This window comes from Dreissena polymorpha, chromosome 4 (genome assembly GCF_020536995.1).
Source record: "Dreissena polymorpha isolate Duluth1 chromosome 4, UMN_Dpol_1.0, whole genome shotgun sequence".
Lineage (NCBI taxonomy): Eukaryota > Metazoa > Mollusca > Bivalvia > Myida > Dreissenidae > Dreissena > Dreissena polymorpha.
The window spans coordinates 116565386-116590356 of NC_068358.1; the positions used below are offsets into that span (position 1 = coordinate 116565386).

A 24971-nucleotide genomic window follows, 5' to 3' on the forward strand; every position below is an offset into this window, starting at 1 on the left:
TGCATTCAGCTTTGGAAATACATTCTGCCATACTCTGGAAATATCTCAAAATATGCTTTACGGTGTTATGTGGATATGGATGTTATTATTTTATATTGAATATTATTAAAACTGACGCGGATGAGTCCATTCTGTTTTGGTGGGTTTATAGTTTCTTAAATGCTCTGAGCTTTTATGAGTACATACGTACAGCTCAGAGGGTCAATAGCTGGGAGTTGGATTATTGCAACTAGGTGGGTATAATACACGTCTTTTCCGCAAACAGCTGATAACAAACGCTATGATAAATAATGGAAAGTTAATACACGCGTCATCGAACCAGCAGTGTTTTAATTGGTCAACACTAGATTTCTTAATTAACCAAACTCCGCCTACTGGGTGGACTTGTGCTTCGATGATTGGAAACGGGCGTTAACGATTAGCGTGTACTAAATGAGATACTCCGCCCCGAGCCAATTATTACTTAGTCTGAACAACTTTTGATCTCGTTGACGCAAGTCGGTATATTCCCCCGGGTCAAATGTGACGCATGACGTAATTTTCTCAAGAGTCAAAAAGGGGTCTTCTGTAATTTTCAAGCGTCAAAACCCGGGAGCTCGGGTCAAAGGAAAGCCCTGCATGTTGAAACCAAAAAAACAAATTCAGGGTTATCACTATCTTGTTTGCCTTCAAATAGGCTATAACATTATCTGTTACATGAATGAAACCTGTTACAACATTTCAACTTGATTCAAATCAATGATAATATTATTGTTAACATCCAAATTGCGAGCTTGAAAATATTATTGTTAACGTCCGAATTCCGAGCCGTTGACCTACCGTTATTAAAGTTTAGAGTTGTTTGTTTTAACACCTGATTTCGGAGGCATTTTTTCTGTATTATTTATGACTAAGTTACAAAAAGTTAAAGCAGGTTGTCATCCGGGGACTCTAGACAATATCATAAAACACTCTATTTAAAAGCTCGATTCTAATTGGTTTGTATTATAAAGCAGCGGCTCGACTAGAGCCAATCAAAAGACTTGTTGCAGTCTTCAAGCCTCATTCGGTCAAACTCAGCATTCATCACTACACTTTTGACTCATACCCAAGATGGTTCGTACTTATCGTGATTCGCGTATGCGTTAACGGATTTGTTTCAGCAATGCGTCTGAGTGGACGCACATATATTAAAACTATGCGTTTATTTCGATATTTGTGCGTCATAGATTTCGATATTTGTGCGTCATAGATGCTGGACATGCATGTAGATTATTCCCTGGGTACATTGATAATTACTGGCAGATGACCCCTATTGATTTTCAGGTCACTAGGTCAAAGGTCAAGGTCACATGACTCGATATAGTAACATGGTTTCCGGAGGATAACTCAAGAATGCTTACATTAGTCATGACTGGCAGATGACCCCTATTTATTTTCAGGTCTCTAGGTCAAAGGTCAAGGTAACAGTGACAAAAAACGTATTCACACAATGGCTGCCACTACAACTGACAGCCCATATGGGGGGCATGCATGTTTTACAAACAGCCCTTGTTTTTATTAATGATTTGAAAAAACAAACACATCTCAACCTGTGCTTTAAGACACACTCTTTATAAATTTGTATAGGGTGTGTTCATTTCAAACTTGCGATATTAAAAGCTATAACATAATTTTGAAAACTGAGTTCAGGGTTCGACACTAAGGCACGTCCAACAGACATTGTCTAGTAAGATCAGTGGTCAGGCTAGTAAAACCGCAGGCTAGCTTGTCATAATGGTCGTACATAAAAAAAGTATACTGATTCATAAAACTATAACTAACTGCTGTGAATACCCTTTTCCTTAATGTGTAAAATTACTCTCGTATCCATTATTTACATCAGAACAGAACTAGCGTATATAAATAAACGCAGAGCATTCACATGATTCATCGCTATTTTTAGACGCGAAGGAGAGCTTCTCACAGGAATTGCTTTTTTCCATTGGTCAAGTTGTCCTGAATATTAATTATTTTCTGCAGTGTCGTAAAACTTTACAGCATGTTTTTACGACTTCAATCGAAAAATCAGTATCATCAATCATGTAAACATTTTTGCATTGCAGACAAGATAATGTAATGTAAAGAAAGGCTTAGTTCAAGTTCGGATTTCGTCCGACAAATAACATAAAAAAAGAATCCAACGTTAAACTGACAGGAAACATAAATATGAAGAAAAACGAAAACGTCAACTTTATCCTATGGAAAATTAAGTCAGTTCCCATGGCAAGAATTTGACGAAGAAAAGCAAAAAAAAATAGTTTTATTTTATTGATTAATTCTATGCATCAAAATAACTTTCTCATGTTCACTGATTATTTACTGATAGATCCTGATTAAACAGTTACATGACACAATTGTGTTTATTTGCTATGTCATTTATCGGTCTAGAAGACATCAGATTCGGGCTAGTACATTTTAAGAGGAGTTGGTCCCATGGTCTTGATGTAAAAAAAGTTAATGTCGAACCCTGGAGTTGTGTCTAAGATTATACAACAGCGAATAACTTCAGTGCCTTCAGCGCTTTGATTACCTTTTGGTGAAAGCAGGCGTGGCTCTGATGGGGGAATATCAAAATAAAAGGGGAATAACTATTTAATTATAGGCATGATTACATGCCAATATTGTTTTTATGCCCCTGGTAGGGTCACATATAGCAGTTGAACCGTCAGTACGTCTGTGCGTCCGTCCCAAAACTTTAACATTGGCCATAACTTTTGCAATATTGAAGATAGCAACTTGACATTTGGCATCCATGTGTATCTCATGAAGCTACACATTTTGAGTGGTGAAAGGTCAAGGTCATCCTTCAAGGTCAAAGGTAAAAAATAATCCAAGGGAAGTAAGAAGCTTTAAATGGAGATAATTTCTATTAATCATTTGGCAGACAGATCATTTTTACAAGGGAAGTAATATTTTTGAAAGGGATATAATAGTATAAAAAAATCAAAGCAGCGCAGTAGGGGGCATTATATTTCTGACAAACACATCTCTTGTTTGTTATGAAACATAAATCACATTTTTAACCAAAAAAAATTAATAATATAATGCTTAAAGTTGGTTCAAAGGAAATAGTTGATCTCTTATCCAAATTAGCTTACATTTGAGAGTGGAATTCTTAAAAAATTGTAGTGGACGAGTTCAAAAATGATGCTGGTTGGTTGAAAAACATGGCCGCCAGGGGGCGGGGCATTTTTCCTTATATGGCTATAGTAAAACCTTGTTAACACTCTAGAGGCCACACTTATTTTCCTATCTTAATGAAACTTGGTCAGAAGATTTGTCCTTATGATATCTTGGATGAGTTCGAAAATGGTTTTCGGTTGCTTAAAAAACATGGCCACCAGGGGGCGGGGCATTTTCCCTAATATGGCTATATATCATGCTTTAGTAAAACCTTGTTAACATTCTAGAGGCCACAATTGATATTGTCCGATCATCATGAAACTTGGACAGATGAATTGTCCCAATGATATCTTGGATGAGTTCGAAAATGGTTCCGGTTGGTGGGAAAACATGGCCGCCAAGGGGGCGTGGCATTTTCCTTATATGGCTATACTGTTCACTCTAGAAGCCATATTTATTGTACGATCATCATGAAACTTTGTCAGAAGATTTGTCCCAATGATATTTTGGACAAGTTCGAAATTGGTTCCAGTTGCGTGAAAAACATGACCACCAGTGGGCGGGGCATTTTTCCTTATATGGACTTATGAATCTTCATGAAACTTTGTCAGTATATTTGTTTAAATGATATCTTGGACGTGTATGGAAATGGTTTTGGTCTGTTGAAAAATGTGGCTGCCAGGGTGTTCACTAGTCATGAAAGTTGTTAAGAACATTTTGTTCTAATGACATCTTGGGCTGCACAGAACAGGTCAGTTCCTTTGAATCTCAGGTGAGCGACTTTGGGCCTTTCAGGCCCTCTTGGTTTTTCAAAGTTGAAAATTTGAAGAGCAAACCCCTTACTACATTATGAAAATGAAATTGCTTATTGTTTTGATGTTTGCAATAAGTTGGTTACACAACACCTACTTCGAACTCAGTCGCAAAATCGGTAACTGCGTTCTAACAAAAAAGATCTTGATAGCTTTGACATATTTTTCGAGTAGATATAGACATTAAAATATGAATTTCTTTATGAACATAGCTTTTAAAAGGTTGTTTATTAAATATAAACAATGTTCTAGTGATATCTTTATAACATGCACTCGTCATAGGTCTCCTAAAATGTTATCATTTTGCATTGTACAAGTTAGTGTCCGTTATTCGCAATTTTATTTTCGATACTTCTTCTTGCTTTAGTTTACGTTGTTATAATCCCTAACTTCAAAAAACTGTGTGACACTGAAGAAAATATGGAAATTGAAGAAGATTGTTCTAACTATTATGACGAATTGATTAACACCAAAAAACTGTTATCTTATTAGGATAAAGCACTGGCAGTGGCTTGTTGAGCTAAAATAAAGGGTTTATATTAATGTACATAGTTTTGTTGTTGTTGTTTTTGGTCCGGCTAAATTTTCTCCGGACCGGCACATTTTCTGAACTGCCTGTCCGGATGACCGGCAGATTTTTACCAATTTTGCCAAGCCTGTGTACCATACCTGTAGCCACAGTTATGCATATGACCACTATGTAGTCAATATATATATAATGAATTCCTGTTTCCATGACAACTCAGACGTTCCCACAGATGGCCGTGTTGAGGACAAGTACCTGGAGATGCAGGCGCGGCTGGAGATGGCGGAGCAGACCAGCAGACAGAGGTTCACAGACCTGCAGATGCTGCGTAACCAGTTCAATTTCTTGGTCGGATTGGTCACCAACAACTCCACAGTGCGCAATGGGTAAATGTTAGTTTAGTTTTAACCTATTTATTTTAGCTCCATTGCATCAAAGGCTTATTGAAACGCTCTAAAGTCGGTTTTCTGGGTAGAACCAGTACTTGGTGTCTTTAGAGGAGATGTACAGAACGCTCCCACAGTTTGGATAGAACCCAAGACCTTATGGTTGCTAGACAGACTTCATATCTACTATGCCACGGTTACCTCATGTTACAAATTTTTATTATATTTGGTTACATGTTTTAAATGATTTCTTGCCATACAGTTGTTAAAACACTGCACATGCATAACTAATTTTATATCTGAAATTGACTCCTACTAACTCGATTCTCTTTTTAACCTTCATAGGACTGATTCAGGCCCTTTTTCCAACCTGGTTAATGAGCAGGGTCAGAATTTCAGTGACCAGTTGGCATCCCTCCACCTTCCCAGCATCTTCACCTACCTTCCTCACCTGACTGGCCACCCTGAGAGTCTGAAACCAGTCTACAAACTCTCCAATAATAGATTTGGAGGTACGGTATTTGGTATTCTGGTAACACTATACTAATTAATTTAGTCATGCTATAATCTCTTAATAAATCAACATTTTTTCCTCAAAGGCATGTTTTATAGTTAAGATACTTGTTTTTGTTTTTTCTTTTGGAGATATTGATAGGTAATTCATTAGTGTTCACTACTAAATCATTCAAATAAGATAAAGTTAGGGGCTATACTAGTAGAAGATTGACCTGAGGTGGGAAACATTTTACTAGAAAATAACTGAAAAAAGGTGAATAAAAACAGTATACATCAGGGCTCATCTGTTAAGGAGACATGCAAGATAAATTGACATAATTACATGACGAATTTTGAGATTCACGTTTAACTAGATATTGACTAATAATATACTGTGAAACCTTTATTAGTTGCCAAACATAATTTGTGTATATTTTGTCAGTAGACCATTAAAAAAACTTAAGTTCTCAACTAATAATTATGTTTAATGTTTAAACAAAATTAAGACTGAATTACCATAGGCATGAAATATAGTAATATCTTACGTTATTCATATATACATACTCTCTTTTTCGCGATCAAGATAAATCCGTTTGTTATACATACATGTAGTGGAGTAAATTACTGTGAAACCATTAATTTTCGTCCGACACTAATTTTCGCCTTTTTCGTCCTTCGACCGATGGACGAATTCAAGATCCTAACGAACAATCATGTCCCATATTTGAAACAAATAAGACTGAATTACCGTAGGCATGAGGCAATTAAATCCAGCGTAATCCACGCATATACACAGGGCTCGAAATTAACACTCGCACACTCGCAAAATACGAGAAAAAAAGATTGCATGGTAAGTTATAAGCCACTAGTATTTTTTGCAAATAAAGAAATAGTGAAAAAAAAACGAGTTATATTGCTTAATGCGTTCGACGGCGTGAACGCTAAACCGTAGGTCAATTTTTTGAACGTCCGAATACCCATATGCGGAAGCGCGCACCTTGTTTGTTGACTGGTATACTTATAATACAGATACACAGATGGTATTGATACAAAGAACATGAAACAGTCGACTATTCACACTCAAGTTAAATCCGGTTTTGACACAAATGGGTGTTCATTATACAGTGTACTGACAACTGACATTTCCTGTAAAACGCGAATGCAATAAGGCTTTATCGAATGCGTCGACTTGGTTTAGGTATAATAGTGTTGATTAGCGCTAATTGTTAACAACTTTATTACCCATTGTGTCTATTGTGATTTTATGGGTGTTGCAGATTATACAGCCAACACGCGGCGAATCCGGATTAAAGACAATACTATTAAACGCAATTAAAATATGACGATGTGTGAACAACACCTGACTTAAATATAGTCTGCGCTTTTATTACAAATTAATAAAGAACATATTGATTTGTGTTTGGTTGTCCTTGATTGAAATAGAAAAAGACTAATTGGCAATTGGCTTCGTTGTTTAAAACACTCGTTAACGATTATTCAGTCCCACTTATCCGCTAATCATAACAAAGAACGTGTCAATGACATAAAATAATAAGGGACAGTTACTTTCCCCTAAATTAACAGACTTGTTAATTGGCATATGCCAAACAAGGCCCACCTCCTGCAAGTGACTACCAAGTGTCACCTCTCTTTCCCCAGCACGATTTTTTCGCAACCGCGTATTACATGTATTACAAACAAATCGGACTTTTTTGTTGTTGTTTTTCAAAACCAGAAATGGACGAATTTAAGAGTGGACGAAATAGTCATTTTTTGGAAAAGGGCGAAATTTTGTGCCGACGAAAATAAATGGTTTCACAGTATACTGTGTACTTAAGTAACACGTGACGTTTCCTGTAAAACGCTAATGCAGTAAAGCTGTATAGAAAACATCTGACATTGTTTTGTAGAATATTACGGATTATAGCTAATTGTTAATGTTTACAACATTATTAGCCATTTTGTGTATTGTGTTAAGGGATGTGAAGGCATACCGCAAATGTGCGGCGGATCTAAGAATATTAACGAAATTGAAAGAAGAAAATGTGTGATCAAAACCTGATTGAAATAGTTTCAGCGCTTAAAATTTTATTAAATAAAAAACATACACTTTAACTCCAATATAAAGTAGATGAAGGGGTTCAAGCCACAAGACAGTGTTATAAACGGATCTGTGTCAATACCTAATGTATAGCTGTGTTGTGTTGTCATTCGCCAATAAATGCATATAAACCAGGTCGTATTGATAACAATATTATAGTAGTAGTAGTAGTAGTAGTAGTAGTAGCAACCCCCATAAAAGCCGATTCCTTATCAGTTCAATGGGAGACAAGCGGAAAAAACCAATACCACTCTTACTAAATGATCAATAAAACCATTATTTTATTATATAAATCAAAATAATAAAAAGTTATTAAAAGAAAAATGTTTTATCTTTCTATTCATATAAAATTCATTTTATTATTATTTCAGGATGATAAGTAAATATGTTGTTAATTGAACAAATTCAGGGCAGAAATATCGCTATCGCGTAATGCCGACTTTCGGACTACTTGCATAAACATGTGTGTGTTTACAATTCAAATGCGGATATTGTACACATCATGAATATTTATGAGATTGACGTCATCTTGTTCACGACTGAATGAACTTTACTACAATGCATTCAAAATTTACATAGGACCAACCTACGCCGAGAAAATAGTACCTGACTTTGACGATGAATAAAATTACTTCCGATGGTCCGAACAAAATTTTGAACATAGTTATAAAAACTAGAAAGTCTAACTTAAATTTTGATACAAAAATTATTTTCCGCAAATGAGAATTAGGTACCCGCATCTTTAAACAAAGACGCGCATTTATACAGTTGACCTCGGTCGACCTGCAGAGGGAGTCGCCATATTTGTTTTGCTACGCTAATCGGTATCGTTTGTGAAAATCGAAATGAATTAAACCATACTCGCTTAAACTCTACAGAAAAGGTTTGTTATGGTCATTTTCGATATATTTGTGTTTGAATTATGTTTAAAAAATATTATATAAATATTAAAACCAGCTTTCCGAATCGATGGGAAACTTCGCAGCAAAAGTTCGCTTTTTGACACGAAAAACAAGCGTTATTTCAATAAATATTTCAGTCCCGTAACATGCATACATCAAAAAAACGCATTAAAATGGTTGATAATAACTAATTGAATCAAAGCAGATCAATAAATGCATTTTTCTAAAAGTATTTACGTCAAAATATTGATTGTTTTAATTGGGTACGAAATTAAAATTGTATTCGTCTTGTTCGTACCATTTTTCGCGATTTTGCAAAGCTGTCAAATAATGAAGGATAACGACAAAAAAAAATAAAAAATTTATATGCATTTTAATAGTAAATATATATTTGATATGTCTTGTTATTTTTTCAGTGGCTACGATAAAGTTGTCTGAGTAGTGATGGAGTATCCAGGTCCCTTCTGCAAGGAAGTGGGAGTCTGCTGCAACTCCATCATAACCAAGAAACATGAAAAATCCATTACTTTGACAAATGGCATTGTCGTTGAAATATTCAACTTCACGAAGAAGAATGGTTATACATTAAAACATTTTGTAGAAGTGCTGTGCCTGCTAAACGATGACTGTAAGAATGTGTCCCCATCAACACTGACTTCAAAAGTAACCAGTGTTCTTGACTGTAAAAAGAAGTTAGTAAGTAAAAAGAAAGTTCCTGGTTTTCAAACAGTTGAACAATTACTAAGAAAAGACTTCAATGTGTGTGTAAATAAGAAAACTGTTAAAGCCATTGGTGAGTCAGTGCAAGTTGCTCAAGGCTGTGAGCAAATATGTGCTGTGTTGAACGAGGAAGGGCCTCAAACTGAAGGAACTCAAATAGACATTGGCGATGGGGATGAATGTGGAAATGACACCAAGCAATTGAATTTTCAAAAGTACATGTGTCAGAAAATGAGAAAAAATTTAGAAAAGTTGAAGAACAAATAGCTACAGAGAAGTTAAAATTAAATGAGTGCAAACAGCGTATTGGGCATTATTCAGTGAAAAACATTAACAAAAGAGACGAAGCTGCAAAACTGAACCGAAAGTCTCTTCGTGATGCACAGAAGCTTGTGCGCAAACAGGCCAAAAAGCTTCAGACTGCTAGAGAAACAATTGAAATGCTTCGAAATGAAAACTGTTTGCTTGTTGAGTCAGTTGAAAGTGTTAAGAATCTAAAACGTGACAATGAGCTTGCAAACATGCAACTGAGAACTGAAATTAAAAAAAAGAGATTGGCTCAAAAGTCAAACAGCAGTTTACGAAAGAAAATTAAGAAGTTAAAGACTTCCGACGAAAAAGTGACCGCAATTCAATTAGTAAAACAAAATGCAGACTTGAGACAGAAATTAGAACGACTAACATTAATAGCCGAGGAAAATGATCTGCTGATTGAGGACTTTCACCACAAACTAAAAGAGACAAAGGACTATACAGACGTAATAAGTAAATCGAATAACACATACAGTGAATATTTCAGAATGTGCGTTATCCAGCTTGCTGGCTTAGAGGTAGCGACTGACAAAATAAGTCCAGTGATTTCTGTTGTAAGTGAGACAATTTTTGACAAGTGTTTTGCGAAAGGGGCATTGCCAAACAGCACATCTGTACAAAGAATTGTAGATGAAGGACAGTTCATCGCAAAGTCTTTTTTGGCAGAAAAGTTGGAAAACAGTCAAAGCTGGGGTCTAGGTAGAGATGGAACGACCCGAAGAAAACAAAAAATTGTTGACACATCCATTACACTAGACAATGGAGAAATTGCTAGTTTAGGGTTTACACGCATAGCCAATGAAACCGCGCAAACTATTCAAAATGTAACAAAAGAACAATTAAGCGAATTAGGATCATTAAATGGAAATTCGTCAGAAGACTTTATTGTCTCATCACTGGCAAAACTGGCATTCACCATGAGTGATAGAGCCTCAAATGAAAAGTTGGCTGATAAACTGCTGAACAAATGGAGAGATGACTTGTTGAAAAATTGCAGTTCTGAAACAGAAGTGAAAAGTGTAAAAAACTTCCATTGCATGGCGCATGTGCTGCTCGGGTTTCACAGATATGTTTGTACAGACATTAAATTACTTGAAAAGGAACTGAGTGAAGTAGGTGGCCCCCTTGGTCGTGACTCATTGCCAGCATTTAAATTCTGGTCTAAAGGGGGGACAGTGATTGAGCGTGTTGTGCGAACCACTGCAGACACCTTCGGACCTGCCGGGGAACATTATGGACTGCGTGACAGATGGGAGGCCTACTGCAGGGACAATGGTAAATATGTAAACCCCCACTATAAAATGCGTACACAAATCTTGAAAACTGAATTGACAATATTAAAATTATTAGTTGGTAGTTTCAACACTTCAATACTTTTAACAATACAAATCTTAAAATTGTTACTCCATATTTATAAAGTAAAAAAATATATTCTGCAACCATAATATCATTTATTATTAAAATGACATGCAATTTGGGGCCAAAAATATTTCATTAATCATTTTGTTCCAGGAATCAAGTCAACAATCGGGAACTACCGCGACAACCGGTTCAACTGCCTCTTTCAGACGGCAGCTGAAATCTTAGTCCATCGACAAGAGTTCCTGACTGTCATTAAAACGGTAAAAAAACCGAACAGAAAAATTCAGGCCGTATCTGCTGATTTGCACTGCACAAGGATAGCAACATTGTTAGCTGCAACCGGCTTGATGTATGTCCATGTGACTGGTCCTTTTGGCAATTAATCACATCAGGAAGTGTGCCATATCTGGAACTTTATCCCCATGTACAGTCACTGCACAAGTTCCTGTGTGAGATTAAGGATAATCCTGAAAAACTTTTAAATGGAACAGAATTTTGGCAGACAGAGTATGACATCGCCCAGAAAGAAAGATACCTGGTTGAAATTCACAAAAATATTAAACCAGACAATAATGACGCCTTAGGTACCATCCAGTGCATTGCAAAATCCATGATAAAGTGCATCGAAAAGCAACTGTGTGACTTTCTGCCTGGTGGACAGTTCAGTGGTGCAACAAGTAAAAGTGACCTAGACAGGACAAAGTTTGCCCACTCTACATGCGAACATCATTTTGGCGATCTAGACAGTTCACAGAAAAGACGCCCCAATGCGTCTCTCCATCATCACACATCTGTTCACCTGCTGAAAAGAAATCGTGAGCAGATGAAAAGATGGTATGATGGTATGACTAAAAAAGAAAAAGTAGCGTTGTGGAAAAAGGCAAGGAAGGGGGGTAAGGAATTGAAGATTAAACACCGCAATCAGGAGAAACGTGTTTATAGTGAAATTTCGGAGAATATGATAAATGAAGTGAGCAAAAAACCTAGGCAGTACAAAAAGAAAAAAGTAGTAGAAACTGATGAAAATGATGAATGTGAAGATGTGGAAAGGTGGTGTCCTGAAAAAGTTCAGACAGAAAACATTAAAGAGACTGATTATGTGATTGTTGCCTATCATGACAACTGGTACCCAGGTTGTACTGTAAAAAAAGAAGAAAATATAGTAAAAGTGAAATTCATGACATCATGTAAGGAAAAGGGAGTGTTTGTTTGGCCAGTGCGACAGGACATCCAAACTGTGAATGTAGAATTTATTTTAGACTTTGGGATGGTTCCTGACTGTTTAAAGGGTGGAAGACAATGGATGTTTTCCGAACACGAGAGCTATCAGGAATCGTACGAACTGTACAAAAGCACCTACTTTTGAAAAATGAGATACTTTGCTAAATAAAAGTAAATTGTGTGTAGCATGAGTGTGTTTGTATTGAAATACATGTATTGAGATGTTCCATATGTAAGCACTTGACATTATTGCTGTTTATTTGTTGAATGTGGTAACTGGTATTGACTTATTAAAGATTTTCACTGTTTAAAAGTGCATGTTGTGGTGTTATCCTTTACAACAATTTAGGTTATGAAAAAAACAACAAAATTAACATTTTTTGAATGAAAATTAGGGTACTATATTTATTTCTGATCATCAAAATAATGCTTTTATTGTAATCTACAGGAAAAATGCCATCAGTATGTCAAATTTCAATTTGATACCATGTATAGAAAAAATTATACAGAAAAAAGAAACAAATTATCATTTAAAGCGGGTCCGCGAATCGACGAGCAACTTAAAAGCTTATTATAGGGAAAAAATTCACCAAAATGGCCATTTTTCCGAAGATTCAAATTACCATAACTTTGTATGTAGTTGAGATAAATTAATAAAACAAACTGATCTGAGCAGGATTTAATGAGATCTTTCAGATTATATAGAAACATTTAAGAGTTCTGTTAGTTGAATTTTTTGTGGGGGTTGCTACTGCAAGATATGGTATTTGTTAATAAACTCTCTGTTAACTGCAGAGCCTACAACATTGGCCTGTGCTGTAAAACAATTATTTAGCAGTCTGCATATCAGTTAACAAATCCTGCATATGTACTTTTGTGCTCTGCGAAGAAAGGAGCATATAATTGCCGCTTGTTCTGTTTTTGATTTTCTTGGGAGTTATTGACATTCGAATAACCAATTAATAATTTTGATGTGAGAGTTCAGACACTAATGACCCAAAGTTGAAAACTTCATGGCTAAATTTATCACAGATTGTCACCTCATTCCACTACAATGTGGACAATGGGATTTTTCTTTTCTGTTGATCTTTCAAAGGGTTATTAGCTCATTTTCTAGCCCCCATGCTTTTTAAAGGGATCTTTTCACAGTTTGGTAAATTGACAAAATTGAAAAAAGTTGTTTCAGCTTCGCAAATTTTCGTTTTAGTTATGATATTTGTGAGGAAACAGTATTACTGAACATTTACCATAGTCCAATATAGCCATTATATGTATCTTTTGACGATTTGAAAACCTAAAAATTATAAAGCTTTGCAACGCAAAACGATTGAATAATTTGGAGAGTTCTGTTGTTGTCGTTTAAATTTACGAAACTACGAAGATTGCTTATATAAGGTATAAATACTTAACTTGTGTATACCCGGCGGAATAGCCGAGAGGGCTAATGCGTTTTTACTTCAGACTAACTCCGGGAGTCACTGGTTCAAGCCCTGGTACCGGCTACTTTTTTTTCCTTTTTTTTATTTTATTCTTGATTTTTTACTGGAGCTTTTATGATCCAATGTTTACATTTATCAATATAAAGCATTTAATGACAAACTTCAAAATATGCCAAAATCTGTGAAAAGGCCCCTTTAAGTAACCGATACATTAATTTAATACATGGCATCATCCAGAAGCTTTCACCACATTGGCAGACTGATTAGGTGCTCGTATTGAGTGTGTTCCTAAACCCCAATAAAAAGATTAAATTGATGGGTTATCATGTTGCTTTAAAAAAATAATTCTTTTTTTTTTCAATTTGTTCAATTTTTATTTAATTTTAATTTTATTTTCTCTCTGACAGGTGTTTCTTGTTTGATTTATTTTTAGCAGTCACATAAACAACCAAGTTATGTAATATGGATTGTTAACACCCATTATTGCTGCTTCTTCCTGTATTCGCGCGATGATGATCTGAAATATTAACTTTATGATGCTATATTCTTAAATCTTTTTCTATAATGAAGGAATGTAGTTGACACTTGTTTGTAGTTTCATTTCATCGTTCCTCAAAAAGTTGTAACTCTGTTGCTCTGGTCTCTTTCCTACAATGGAGTAATTACATTTGTAAATGGTAATTAAATGAATGCGTTTTAATTCCCTTTTTATTAGCTCACCTGATTGCTCAGGTGAGCTTTTGTGACCGGTCTTTGTCCGTCGTCATGAATATTGCTGGGCCAAGTGTGAGGTTGAGCGCTTTAAAATCAGTATAAATCCCCAATGCTTTGCATTGACCGTTCCAAGGCGGTGACCCCAGCTTTATTCTTATATGTGTTTATGTTGTTTTGTATTGTGCTGTTTTGTACTGTTTTGGCAATTGGTCACTTGCCTTAAATAAATGACCTACTAATTGTATATAATGAGAATTCAAATACTGCTCCAGCAGCTGGAGTTTCACTAATTATGCCCCCCTTCGAAGAAGAGGGGGTATATTGCTTTGCTCATGTCGGTCTGTCGGTCGGTCCGTCCGTCCACCAGGTGGTTGTCAGACGATAACTCAAGAACGCTTGGGCCTAGGATCATGAAACTTCATAGGTACATTGATCATGACTCGCAGATGACCCCTATTGATTTTGAGGTCACTAGGTCAAAGGTCAAGGTCACGGTGACCCGAAATAGTAAAATGGTTTTTGAATGATAACTAAAGACCGCATACGCCTAGGATCATGAAACTTCATGGGTAGATTGATCATGACTCGCAGAAGACTCCTACTGATATTGAGGTCACTAGGTCAAAGGTCAAGGTAACGGTGACCCGAAATAGTAAAATGGTTTCAGGATGATGACTCAAGAAAACATACGCCTAGGATCATGAAACTTCATGGGTAGATTGATCATGACTCGCAGATGACCCCTATTGATTTTGAGGTCACTAGGTCAAAGGTCAAGGTCACGGTGATCCGAAATAGTAAAATAGTTTTCGGATGATAACTCAAGAATGCATACGCCTAGTTTATATTTATGCCACCCTTCGAAGAAGAGGGGGTATATTGTTTTGCACATGTTGGTTCGTATGTCCGTCCGTCCACCAGATAATTTCCGGATGATAACTCAAGAATGCTCAGGCCTAGGATCATGAAACTTCATAGGTATATTGATCATGACTCGCAGATGACCCCTATTGACTTTGAGGTCACTAGGTCAAAGGTCAAGGTCACAATGACCCGAAATAGTAAAATGGTTTCCGGATGATAACTCAAGAACCCTTATGCCTAGGATCATGAAACTTCATAGATAAATTGATCATGACTCACAGATGACCCCTATTGATTTTTAGGTCACTAGGTCAAAGGTCACGGTGACCCGAAATAGTAAAATGGTTTCCGGATGATAACTCAAGAACACTAATGCCTAGGATCATGAAACTTCATAGGTACATAGATCATGACTCACAGATGACCCCTATTGATTTTCAGGTCACTAGGTCAAAGGTCAAGGTCATGGTGACCCAAAATAGTAAAATGGTTTCCAGATGATAACTCAAGAAGGCTTATGCCTAGGATCATGAAACTTCATAGGTACATTGATCATGACTCACAGATGACCCCTATTGACTTTCAGGTCACTAGGTCAAAGGTCAAGGTCACAGTGACTCAACTTAGAAAAATGGTTTCCGGATGATAACTCAAAAACGCTTACGCCTAGGATCATGAAACTTCATAGGTACATAGATCATGACTCGCAGATGACCCCTATTGATTTTCAGGTCACTAGGTCAAACGTCAAGGTCACGGTGACCCAAAATAGTAAAATGGTTTCCAGATGATAACTCAAGAAGGCTTATGCCTAGGATCATGAAACTTCATAGGTACATTGATCATGACGCACAGATGACCCCTATTTACTTTCAGGTCACAATGTCAAAGGTCAAGGTCATGGTGACTCAACTTAGAAAAATGGTTTCCGGATGATAACTCAAGAACACTTACGCCTAGGATCATGAAACTTCATAGGTACATTGATCATGACTCGCAGATGACCCCTATTGACTTTCCGGTCACTAGGTCAAACGTCAAGGTCACGGTGACTTGACACATTAAAATGGTTTCTGGATGATAACTCAGGAAAGCTTACGCCTAGGATCATGAAACTTCATAGGTACATTGATCATGACGCGCAGATGACCCCTATTGATTTTCAGGTCACTAAGTCAAAGGTCAAGGTCACAGTGCCAAAAAATGTATTCACACAAGGGCTGCCACTACAACTGACAGCCCATATGGGGGGCATGTATGTTTTACAAACAGCCCTTGTTTAAATAAGCTGTTATATTGAAATTCATGAGATAATTTTAAATCAATGTTACTGATTAGTTTTCATTATCTTTGTCCTGTGTTTGGAATTGTGGCAAGGCCAAACAAAATAAATTCTGTGGTTAGGGCAACAGTCTTAAAAAAGCTAGGTAGGATGGGGATTGAGTTTTTTTGTTTTGTTTTTTTAACACCAAGAATCTAGGTATTAAAACGGTGTTCTTCTGCCTACTTCATTACTGTTATACATTCAATACCATCCGGGAAAAAACAACACAGGAGTAGTCACAAATATTAAAATTACTTAAAAATATACTTATAAATGAAAAGCCATACAGGTTATTTTATCTATTTTAAATACATCAATATTTGATTAATGCAATACTATAGTTTACTGTAACTCTTCCTCTTCAATGGTTGCAATATTTTTGGACTGCCAGATTGATTTCACAAAAATTGTGTCAGATCAAAATACTCCAATGCTCAACTTCATGAAATGTGTAGATATCAAACACTAATATTTTTCAGAAAGTGAAGTAATTACATAGAAATTAGTTCATTAAATTATTTATTATGCAAATTAAATTGCACATGCAACCTGTTGCATTTTTTCTCTGGGGCATTTTCATGTGTCAGATTAAAAAAAACGTTTCAAATACTTCAATTTCCATATTAAGAAATTACACATTCATTTAAAAAATGAGTTAAGACGAATTTTCCTACATAAATACTATTACAAATTACATTTGAATCATTTAATATTAAATTTTTATGTCCCCCACTATAGTAGTGGGGGACATATTGTTTTTGCCCTGTCTGCTGGTCTGTTGGTTTGTTTGCGCCAACTTTAACATTTTGCAATAACTTTTGCTATATTGAAGATAGCATTTCATATTTGGCATGCATGTGTATCTCATGAAGCTGCACATTTTTAGTGGTGAAAGGTCAAGGTCAAGGTCATCCTTCAAGGTCAGAGGTCAAATATATGTGGCCAAAATCGCTCATTTTATGAATACTTTTGCAATATTGAAGATAGCAACTTGATATTTGGCATGCATGTGTATCTCATGGAGCTGCTCATTTTGAGTGGTGAAAGGTCAAGGTCATCCTTCAAGGTCAGAGGTCAAATATATGTGGCCCAAATCGCTTATTTTATAAATACTTTTGCAATATTGAAGATAGCAACTTGATATTTGGCATGCATGTGCATCTCATGGAGCTGCACATTTTGAGTGGTGAAAGGTCAAGGTCATCCTTCAAGGTCAGAGGTCAAATATATGTGGCCCAAATCGCTTATTTTATGAATACTTTTGCAATATTGAAGATAGCAACTTGATATTTGGCATGCATGTGTATCTCATGGAGCTGCACATTTTGAGTGGTGAAAGGTCAAGGTCTTCCTTCACAAGGTCAATGTCATCCTTCAAGGTCAAACGTCATATAGGGGGACATATTGTTTCACAAACACATCTTGTTTATAATTTGCAGAATTACCCCACCCATTAAAATTCATCATGTCCGTTTTACAAACCTTCTTGTTTTGAAAGTGCTACTTCCATCATTCCATCCGCGTGGCATCGGAGATGCCCTTGTAACTTATTGAACGAATTCGTAACATCAAAAACACGAAACATTTGCATATCTCTTTGTGTATGTTTGCATTTCGGTTGAAAAACACTTAAAATTGCAGACATTTTCGACAATGTTACCGAACACCATATGTGTTTATATGTGATTACCTCCCTTGAAAATATAGCACTAATGACTTAAAATTTCACAGAAAATGTACAGCTATGAAAACTTTGGTGTTGGCGGGGACATGCTAGGTAGGGTAGTGTTGCCTAAAACACAGAATTATTTTTTGGGGGCCTAAATTATACTGTTTGTGTTTTAAAATGGCCATGAAAATGTCATGTTGACATTTCTACACTGAACATATATCGCTTCTCTTCCTGGTATTTGGCCTACATATAAATAGCTTTGTTGTTGGGAAATTTTTGCATTCAATGAAGTATTTTATACCGTTGGATTATTTTAAGATTTTGTTGTATCAATTCATATGAAGATAACATTAAAATTTTTATTTTGTAATCCTTGTGAACACATCCCTAATGATTTTTGTATTTAAGAAAAGTCTTATCAGTTATATTATGTTTCGCTTTTTATATTGAATGACCTTGTTTGGTCGCCATTTATTAGTCCCCAATGGGTGAAACCGGAGGGCACTTATGGTTTGCGCTCTGTCAGTCTGTCACACTTTTCTGGATCCTGCAATAACTTGAAAAGTTCTTCATATTTTTTTATGAAACATGAAACATGGACAGATAGCAATATGGAGATTATGCACATCATTTCATTTTGTTCGTACGTCAATAATTCTGGTTGCTATGTTGCTGAAATCAGGACTAAACGGACATTTGCCCCTTCACTCAAATTCTCGAGGTGGACATTTGCCCCTTCACTCAATTTCTCAAGGTGGACATTTGCCCTTTCGACAAATTTTCAAGGTGGACATTTTGCCCATGCGGACATTTGCCACTCTATTGCATTATTAATCAACATTGTTTATTTTCATTATATTTATTGACAAATTTTAAAACATGCGTGAACATGATAATGATAATATATGACAATAATATAATAGCACAAAATATCAGTGTAAGTTTTTAAAGCACTTATCTAATAATGCTTTGATAATGTAAATGATAAATAGCACTTACAATGTGCACACTTAATGCACACAAAAGGACAAATATTATATTATTACTGCCACAGTTCAAACTATTGTCATTCATTGTATCTAATGGAGGAGAATACAGCTCAATGAAATATTTTTTTTACAAAATTATATATTTCTAAAATTATTTTATGACAAAATTAATAGGGAACACAGTTGACTTCTGTTTAATTAAATTCATTTGAAAGTAACACTTATCAAAACAGGAGAATGACATGTGTAAGCTATAAGCATATCATGAATGAACTCTCTTCAGACCACCTTTGAATTTACAATCATAGGCACTATAGAAATAGAGTGGCAAATGTCCGAAGAGGCAATGTCCACCTTAAAAATTTGAGTTAAGGTTCAAATGTTCCCTTAACATTACTTTCTTGAAAAAAAACAAAAAAAAACAAATGTTTTATCTTTAATTGATTACTGAATCATTCCAGCCTAAATTCCTTAATATTTTTCTTATGCTTCAGCCTCTATAGTGATTGGCATACCAACCATCCGGCGTGACAAGGTGTCATACCTCTCACAGACTGTGGCATCCTTGATATCTGGATTGTCCAGGGAAGAACAGGACATGTGTCTTATCATCGTCTTCGTTGCAGAGGTCAGTCCAAATTTAGTAGTTTGTGACCTCAATCTAAATCTACATAGGTTCTTTCCACATGTGCATCATCAATCTGCTGACCATTGGCAATGTCTTGGTTCTTAAAGAAACCTTACATTGTGAACCTTGTGTATGATGAACTTTTTCTTATCTCAATCATTGAAGCCCATGACACCTATGGATCTCCAGTACACAGCATAGGTGTCAAAATAGATTGCTCACCTGTTCTGTTGATGACAGCTTGATGTTATAGTTAATCTCATGGGGTCTACCATGGTCTAATATCAATATATAAAACATTTAAATTTAATGAAAACTTGCTTTTAGGCCATAATGTTTTTTGTTTTTTTTCGCTCACTTGAGCACAACATGCTCATGGTGAGCTTTTGTGATCGCTTTTTGTCTGTCGTGCATTGTCCGTCGTGCAGCGTCAACATTTGCCTTGTTAACTCTCTAGAGGCCACATTTATTGTCTAATCTTCATGAAATTTGGTCAAAAGATTGGTCTCAATGATATCTTGGATGAGTTCGAAAACGCTTACGATTGCTTGAAAAACATGGCTGCCAAGGGGCGGGGCATTTTTCCTTATATGGCTATATATGGCTATAGTAAAATCTTGTTAACACTCTAGAGGCCACATTAATTGTCTGATCTTCATGATGCTTGGTCAGAAGATTCATCCCAATAATATCTTGGACAAGTTTGAAAATGATGTCGGTTGGTTGAAAAACATGGCCGGCAGGGGGCGGAGCATTTTTCCTTATATGGCTATAGTAAAACCTTGTTAACACTCTAGAGGCCACATTTATTTTCGGATCTTCATGAAACTTGCTCAGAAGATTTGTCCAAATTATATCTTGGATGAGTTCAGAAATGGTAACCTTTGCTTGAAAAACATGGCTGCCAAGGGGCGGGGCATTTTTCCTTATATGGCTATATATGGCTATAGTAAAATCTTGTTAACACTCTAGAGGCCACATTTATTGTCCAATCTTCATGAAACTTGGTCAGAAGATTCATCCCAATTATATCTTGGATGAGTTCAAAAATGATGCCAGTTGGTAGAAAAACATGCCAGGGGTCGGGGCATTTTTCCTAAGTGGCTATAGTAAAACCTTGTTAACTCTCTAGAGGCCACATTTATTTTCCGATCTTCATGAAACTTGGTCAGAAGATTTGTCCCAATGACATCTTGGATGAGTTTGAAAATGGTAACCTTTGCTTGAAAAACATGGGGCTTGGCATTTTTTAGCTCACCTGAGCACAACGTGCTCATGGTGAGCTTTTGTGATCGCCTTTTGTCCGTCGTCCATTGTGCGTTGTGCGGCGTCAATATTTGACTTGTTAACTCTCTAGAGGCCACATTTAATGTCCAATCTTCATGAAATTTGGTCAGAAGATTGGTTTCAATGATATCTTGGATGAGTTCGAAAATGGTTACATTTGCTTGAAAAACATGGCTGCCAAGGGGCGGGGTTTTTTTTTCCTTTTATGGCTATATATGGCTTTAGTAACACCTTGTTAACATTCTAGAGACCACATTTATTGTCCAATCTTCATGAAATTTGGTCAGAAGATTCATCCCAATAATATCTTGGAAGACTTCAAAAATGATGCTGGTTGGTTGAAAAACATGGCTGCCAGGGGGCTTTGAGCTATAACTTAAAAATTAGGATCTAATGTTATTGCAATAATTGGTTAAGAAAATACAAACTTGATTTGTGTGGGCAAGTTTCATAATATCATTTAAGACTGATGTTCTTTATACAAAATGTAAAAGAGCCAAATGTTATTTTTGTATACATGTTTTTCAGAGTTATTCGCCCTTGACCTTAGGCAATTTATTCAATAAAGCAAGGTGAATCTTTTTTCATTGTATGTGATCATATAAATATCACATGCGATATCTTGAAAGGTTTAAAATGAGCAGTTTCCGGTTATTTGCCATCATCAATTACTGTTATAGTTTATTCTTACAGCCCTGGGACAAGCCATATGCAGTTGAGGTTGGAGATGAACTGAAACAAACGTGAGTCTGTTAGTATTACGCTCAACAATAGTTTGAATACAACAAAAGAAAGTTGTTGGATTTTCTTTATTTAAATGCACTCTTTTTTTTTTCTCTAACAATTTCCGATACGTTTAGTAGGACATAACTCTGCATGTGTTCATGGCACAGAGCAACATAATTTTGTGTTTACACTGGTGAGGAAGGCATTCTGAATTGAAATGTGACAGGAATATTTAGTACTTGGTTGATTTATAATCCTTGTAAATCCAACAATTTTATTCACTCAGTTGTAATTTCCGTGCATATGATTGATGAGCTTACCCACAAGTTCAAAATTTCAATGAAATTTGTTGTTGGAATTTGCTTTCATAATGACATATGTTGTGACATTGTCAGGAACATTTGATGATATGTACTTGTGTCAAAGTGGAGCATTTATAAAATTGTTGATATTTCTAAGTAAAGAAAAAGAAATGATTTTACTCAAATGCATTTATTGTCCCCTACCAGTGAAACCAGAGGGTACTTATGGTTTGCACTCCGTCTGTCTGTTAATCTGTCTCTCAGTAAGTCAGTCCGTCACACGTTTCTGGATCCTGCGATAACTTTAAAAGTTCTTAATATTTGTTCATGAAACTTGAAACATGGATAGATGACAGACAATATGGAGATTATGCACGTCATTTCATTTTGTGCCTACGTCAAAAATTATGGTTGCTATGGCAAAAAAAAATTTAATTTTTTTTTTTTAAATCACAATGGTGGAGTTTCACCGGTAGGGGACCATATTGCTTGGCAATCTCTTGTTTCAACTAAATTTATGCAACCACAATTGGGTTTCTTTTCTGTTTTCGTCTGCTAATACATGTTTGGTGGCATGATTTTTGTGTGAGGGATCTAGGCCAGTTTCATGTTTGCATGCAACATATGAAACCTTTTTGGTACTATTATTAACCACATCCAGACTACTCACAATGTCTGAGTAGGTCCTTACTTGTAAGTGTTTTTTTAAACGTCATCTCGCTGAAATATTGAGATACAAAAGCAGACAAGAAAGCTAATATGTAAGGATCTAAGACAACAGAGGCCAGGGATTTTGTTAGAATGTAGCTCTGTTTATATGTATGGCTTTCTTTGGTTACAACTGATCACACCATAATATTATCATACCTAAAATACATAACAGTTGACTATGCACTGTCTAATCAGAGACAAACCTTTCAGGCTAAACTTGATTTTTGCTAACAAGGGACTTCCTATAAACTTTAATAGTGGAGAATGTTGTCCCTCAAAAGCCTATGTGAGCTGCACAGGCTTGTCTGGTATGACACTTTCCCCATTGAATTAAGCCCCTTTTTCCCAAAGCGCACATCATATGAGGATGATGATCACAAGGGTGCATAATCACAAAACTCCTTAGTAAAAACTTTCTCGTCTTATCATTATTCAATTACTTATAATGTTTTATGCCCAACCACCAATGAGGTGGGTGTGAGTTAAGGGCATATGGAGTTTACCCAGTATGTGTGTATGTGCACTATGGGCATATGGAGTTTACCCAGTATGTGTGTAGATATATGTGCACTTTGGGCATATGGACTTGACCCAGTATGTGTGTGTATGTACTATGGGCATATGGAGTTTACCCAGTAGGTGTGTAGATATATGTTCACTATGGGCATATGGAGTTTACCCAGTTTGTGTGTATGTGCACTATGGGCATATGGAGTTTACCCAGTTTTTGTGTATGTGTACTATGGGCATATGGAGTTTGCCCAGTTTGTGTGTATGTGCACTATGGGCATATGGAGTTTACCCAGTTTGTGTGTATTTGCACTAAGGGCATATGGAGTTTACCCAGTTTGTGTGTATGTGCACTATGGGCATATGGAGTTTACCCAGTTTGTGTGCTTGTGCACTAAGGGCATATGATATTACCCAGTATGTGTGTGTATGTGCACTATGGGCATATGGAGTTTACCCAGTTTGTGTGTATGTGCACTAAGGGCATATATAGTTTACCCAGTATGTGTGTGTATGTGCACTATGGGCATATGGAGTTTAACCAGTTTGTGTGTATGTGCACTAAAGGCATATGGTGTTTACCCAGTATGTGTGTGTATGTACTATGGGCATATGGAGTTTACCCAGTAGGTGTGTTTAGTATGTGTATTATGGGCATAAGGAGTTTACCCAATTTGTGTGTATGTGTACCATGGGCATAGGGAGTTTACCCAGTATGTGTGTATGTGTACTATGGGCATAGGGAGTTTACCCAGTATGTGTGTATGTGTACTATGGGCATAGGGAGTTTACCCAGTATGTGTGTATGTGTACCATGGGCATAGGGAGTTTACCCAGTATGTGTGTATGTGTACTATGGGCATAGGGAGTTTACCCAGTATGTGTGTATGTGTACTATGGGTTTAGGTGGTCTTCGACAATCTTCAAGGGATCTTAATGTCCAAGGTTAAGATCACATTGGAAGGTTGAAGGTCAAAAATATTATTTGAAGCCACAGATCTTCGCAGTATAATTTTCAACATAGAAGGAATTTCAAATAACACAGCAAAATATTTTAAACATCGTGAGACAGTGTGTAGCGTGCAAGATTATTTTGTTCTGTGTTTTGTAAGGTACATTTTTCCTTGGGATTTTTCTGGACCAAGTCCTGGTGCTGCGAGTTTGTGTTAATAATATTATCATTAAGTATGGTAACACACTTGTTTTGCCTGTTAATTATCACAGTGTTTATTTGTATACATGGCTACATCAGTGATAGGGATTCATCAGAAAATTATATATTAAAATGCAGTAATCTGTTGACACGGTCTATGAAACAGGACACAATTAACCCTTCCCATGCGGCGACCGGATTTATCCGGTCAAGAAATTCCTAACCCGGCTCATGCGGCGACCAGATGTATCTGCCAAATCTTGTAGTTCATATGTCCTTCATTTGCAGGGCGTTTTTCCAATAATTCCAAATTTGACATCCTTTATGCTCTTAATAATCCAATTCATGACACTTTTAAGCAACTTTATACTTATTTTTCATATTTTCTAAGCTCGTTTTAGCTGAATAAAATTTATTGAAACTTCCAGTAATCAACTGTCAACTTCGTCCGCCCTAAATACTTTCCAAAGTGCATTCACTTTTTGAGAATCAACCAGAAATATCATATTATCAGTACTGCTGAAGTTTTTATGTGCCATATTTAGTCTCCAAAACCTTAATTGAAAAACACCCTCTTTGTTCTTCATTTAGAATTACATTTTAAATTCCTAATTTAAGAAATGCCATTATTTATCTGATCAGCTTCAATTTATTGAGTTTATAACAACTTA

General features: G+C 36.1%; 2 protein-coding genes across 6 annotated transcripts in view; both read left to right on the plus strand.

Moving 5' to 3' along the window:
• LOC127879420 (alpha-1,3-mannosyl-glycoprotein 4-beta-N-acetylglucosaminyltransferase B-like) overlaps positions 1–24971 on the plus strand; it is a 90534-nt gene that overhangs the window by 24621 nt on the left and 40942 nt on the right. For all 5 annotated transcript variants that reach the window (XM_052426234.1, XM_052426236.1, XM_052426233.1 and 2 more), the window contains 4 exons: positions 4703–4868; positions 5214–5380; positions 19478–19611; positions 21592–21641. In XM_052426234.1, coding sequence (XP_052282194.1) covers positions 4703–4868; positions 5214–5380; positions 19478–19611; positions 21592–21641 — 517 coding nt within the window. The remainder of the gene's footprint in view (positions 1–4702; positions 4869–5213; positions 5381–19477; positions 19612–21591; positions 21642–24971) is intronic.
• On the plus strand, positions 7751–11625 carry LOC127879422 (uncharacterized). The gene is made up of 3 exons (XM_052426239.1): positions 7751–8347; positions 8783–10673; positions 10911–11625. The coding sequence occupies exons 2-3, from the start codon at positions 9527–9529 to the stop codon at positions 11141–11143; spliced, it is 1380 nt and encodes a 459-aa protein (XP_052282199.1). The 5' UTR covers positions 7751–8347; positions 8783–9526; the 3' UTR covers positions 11144–11625.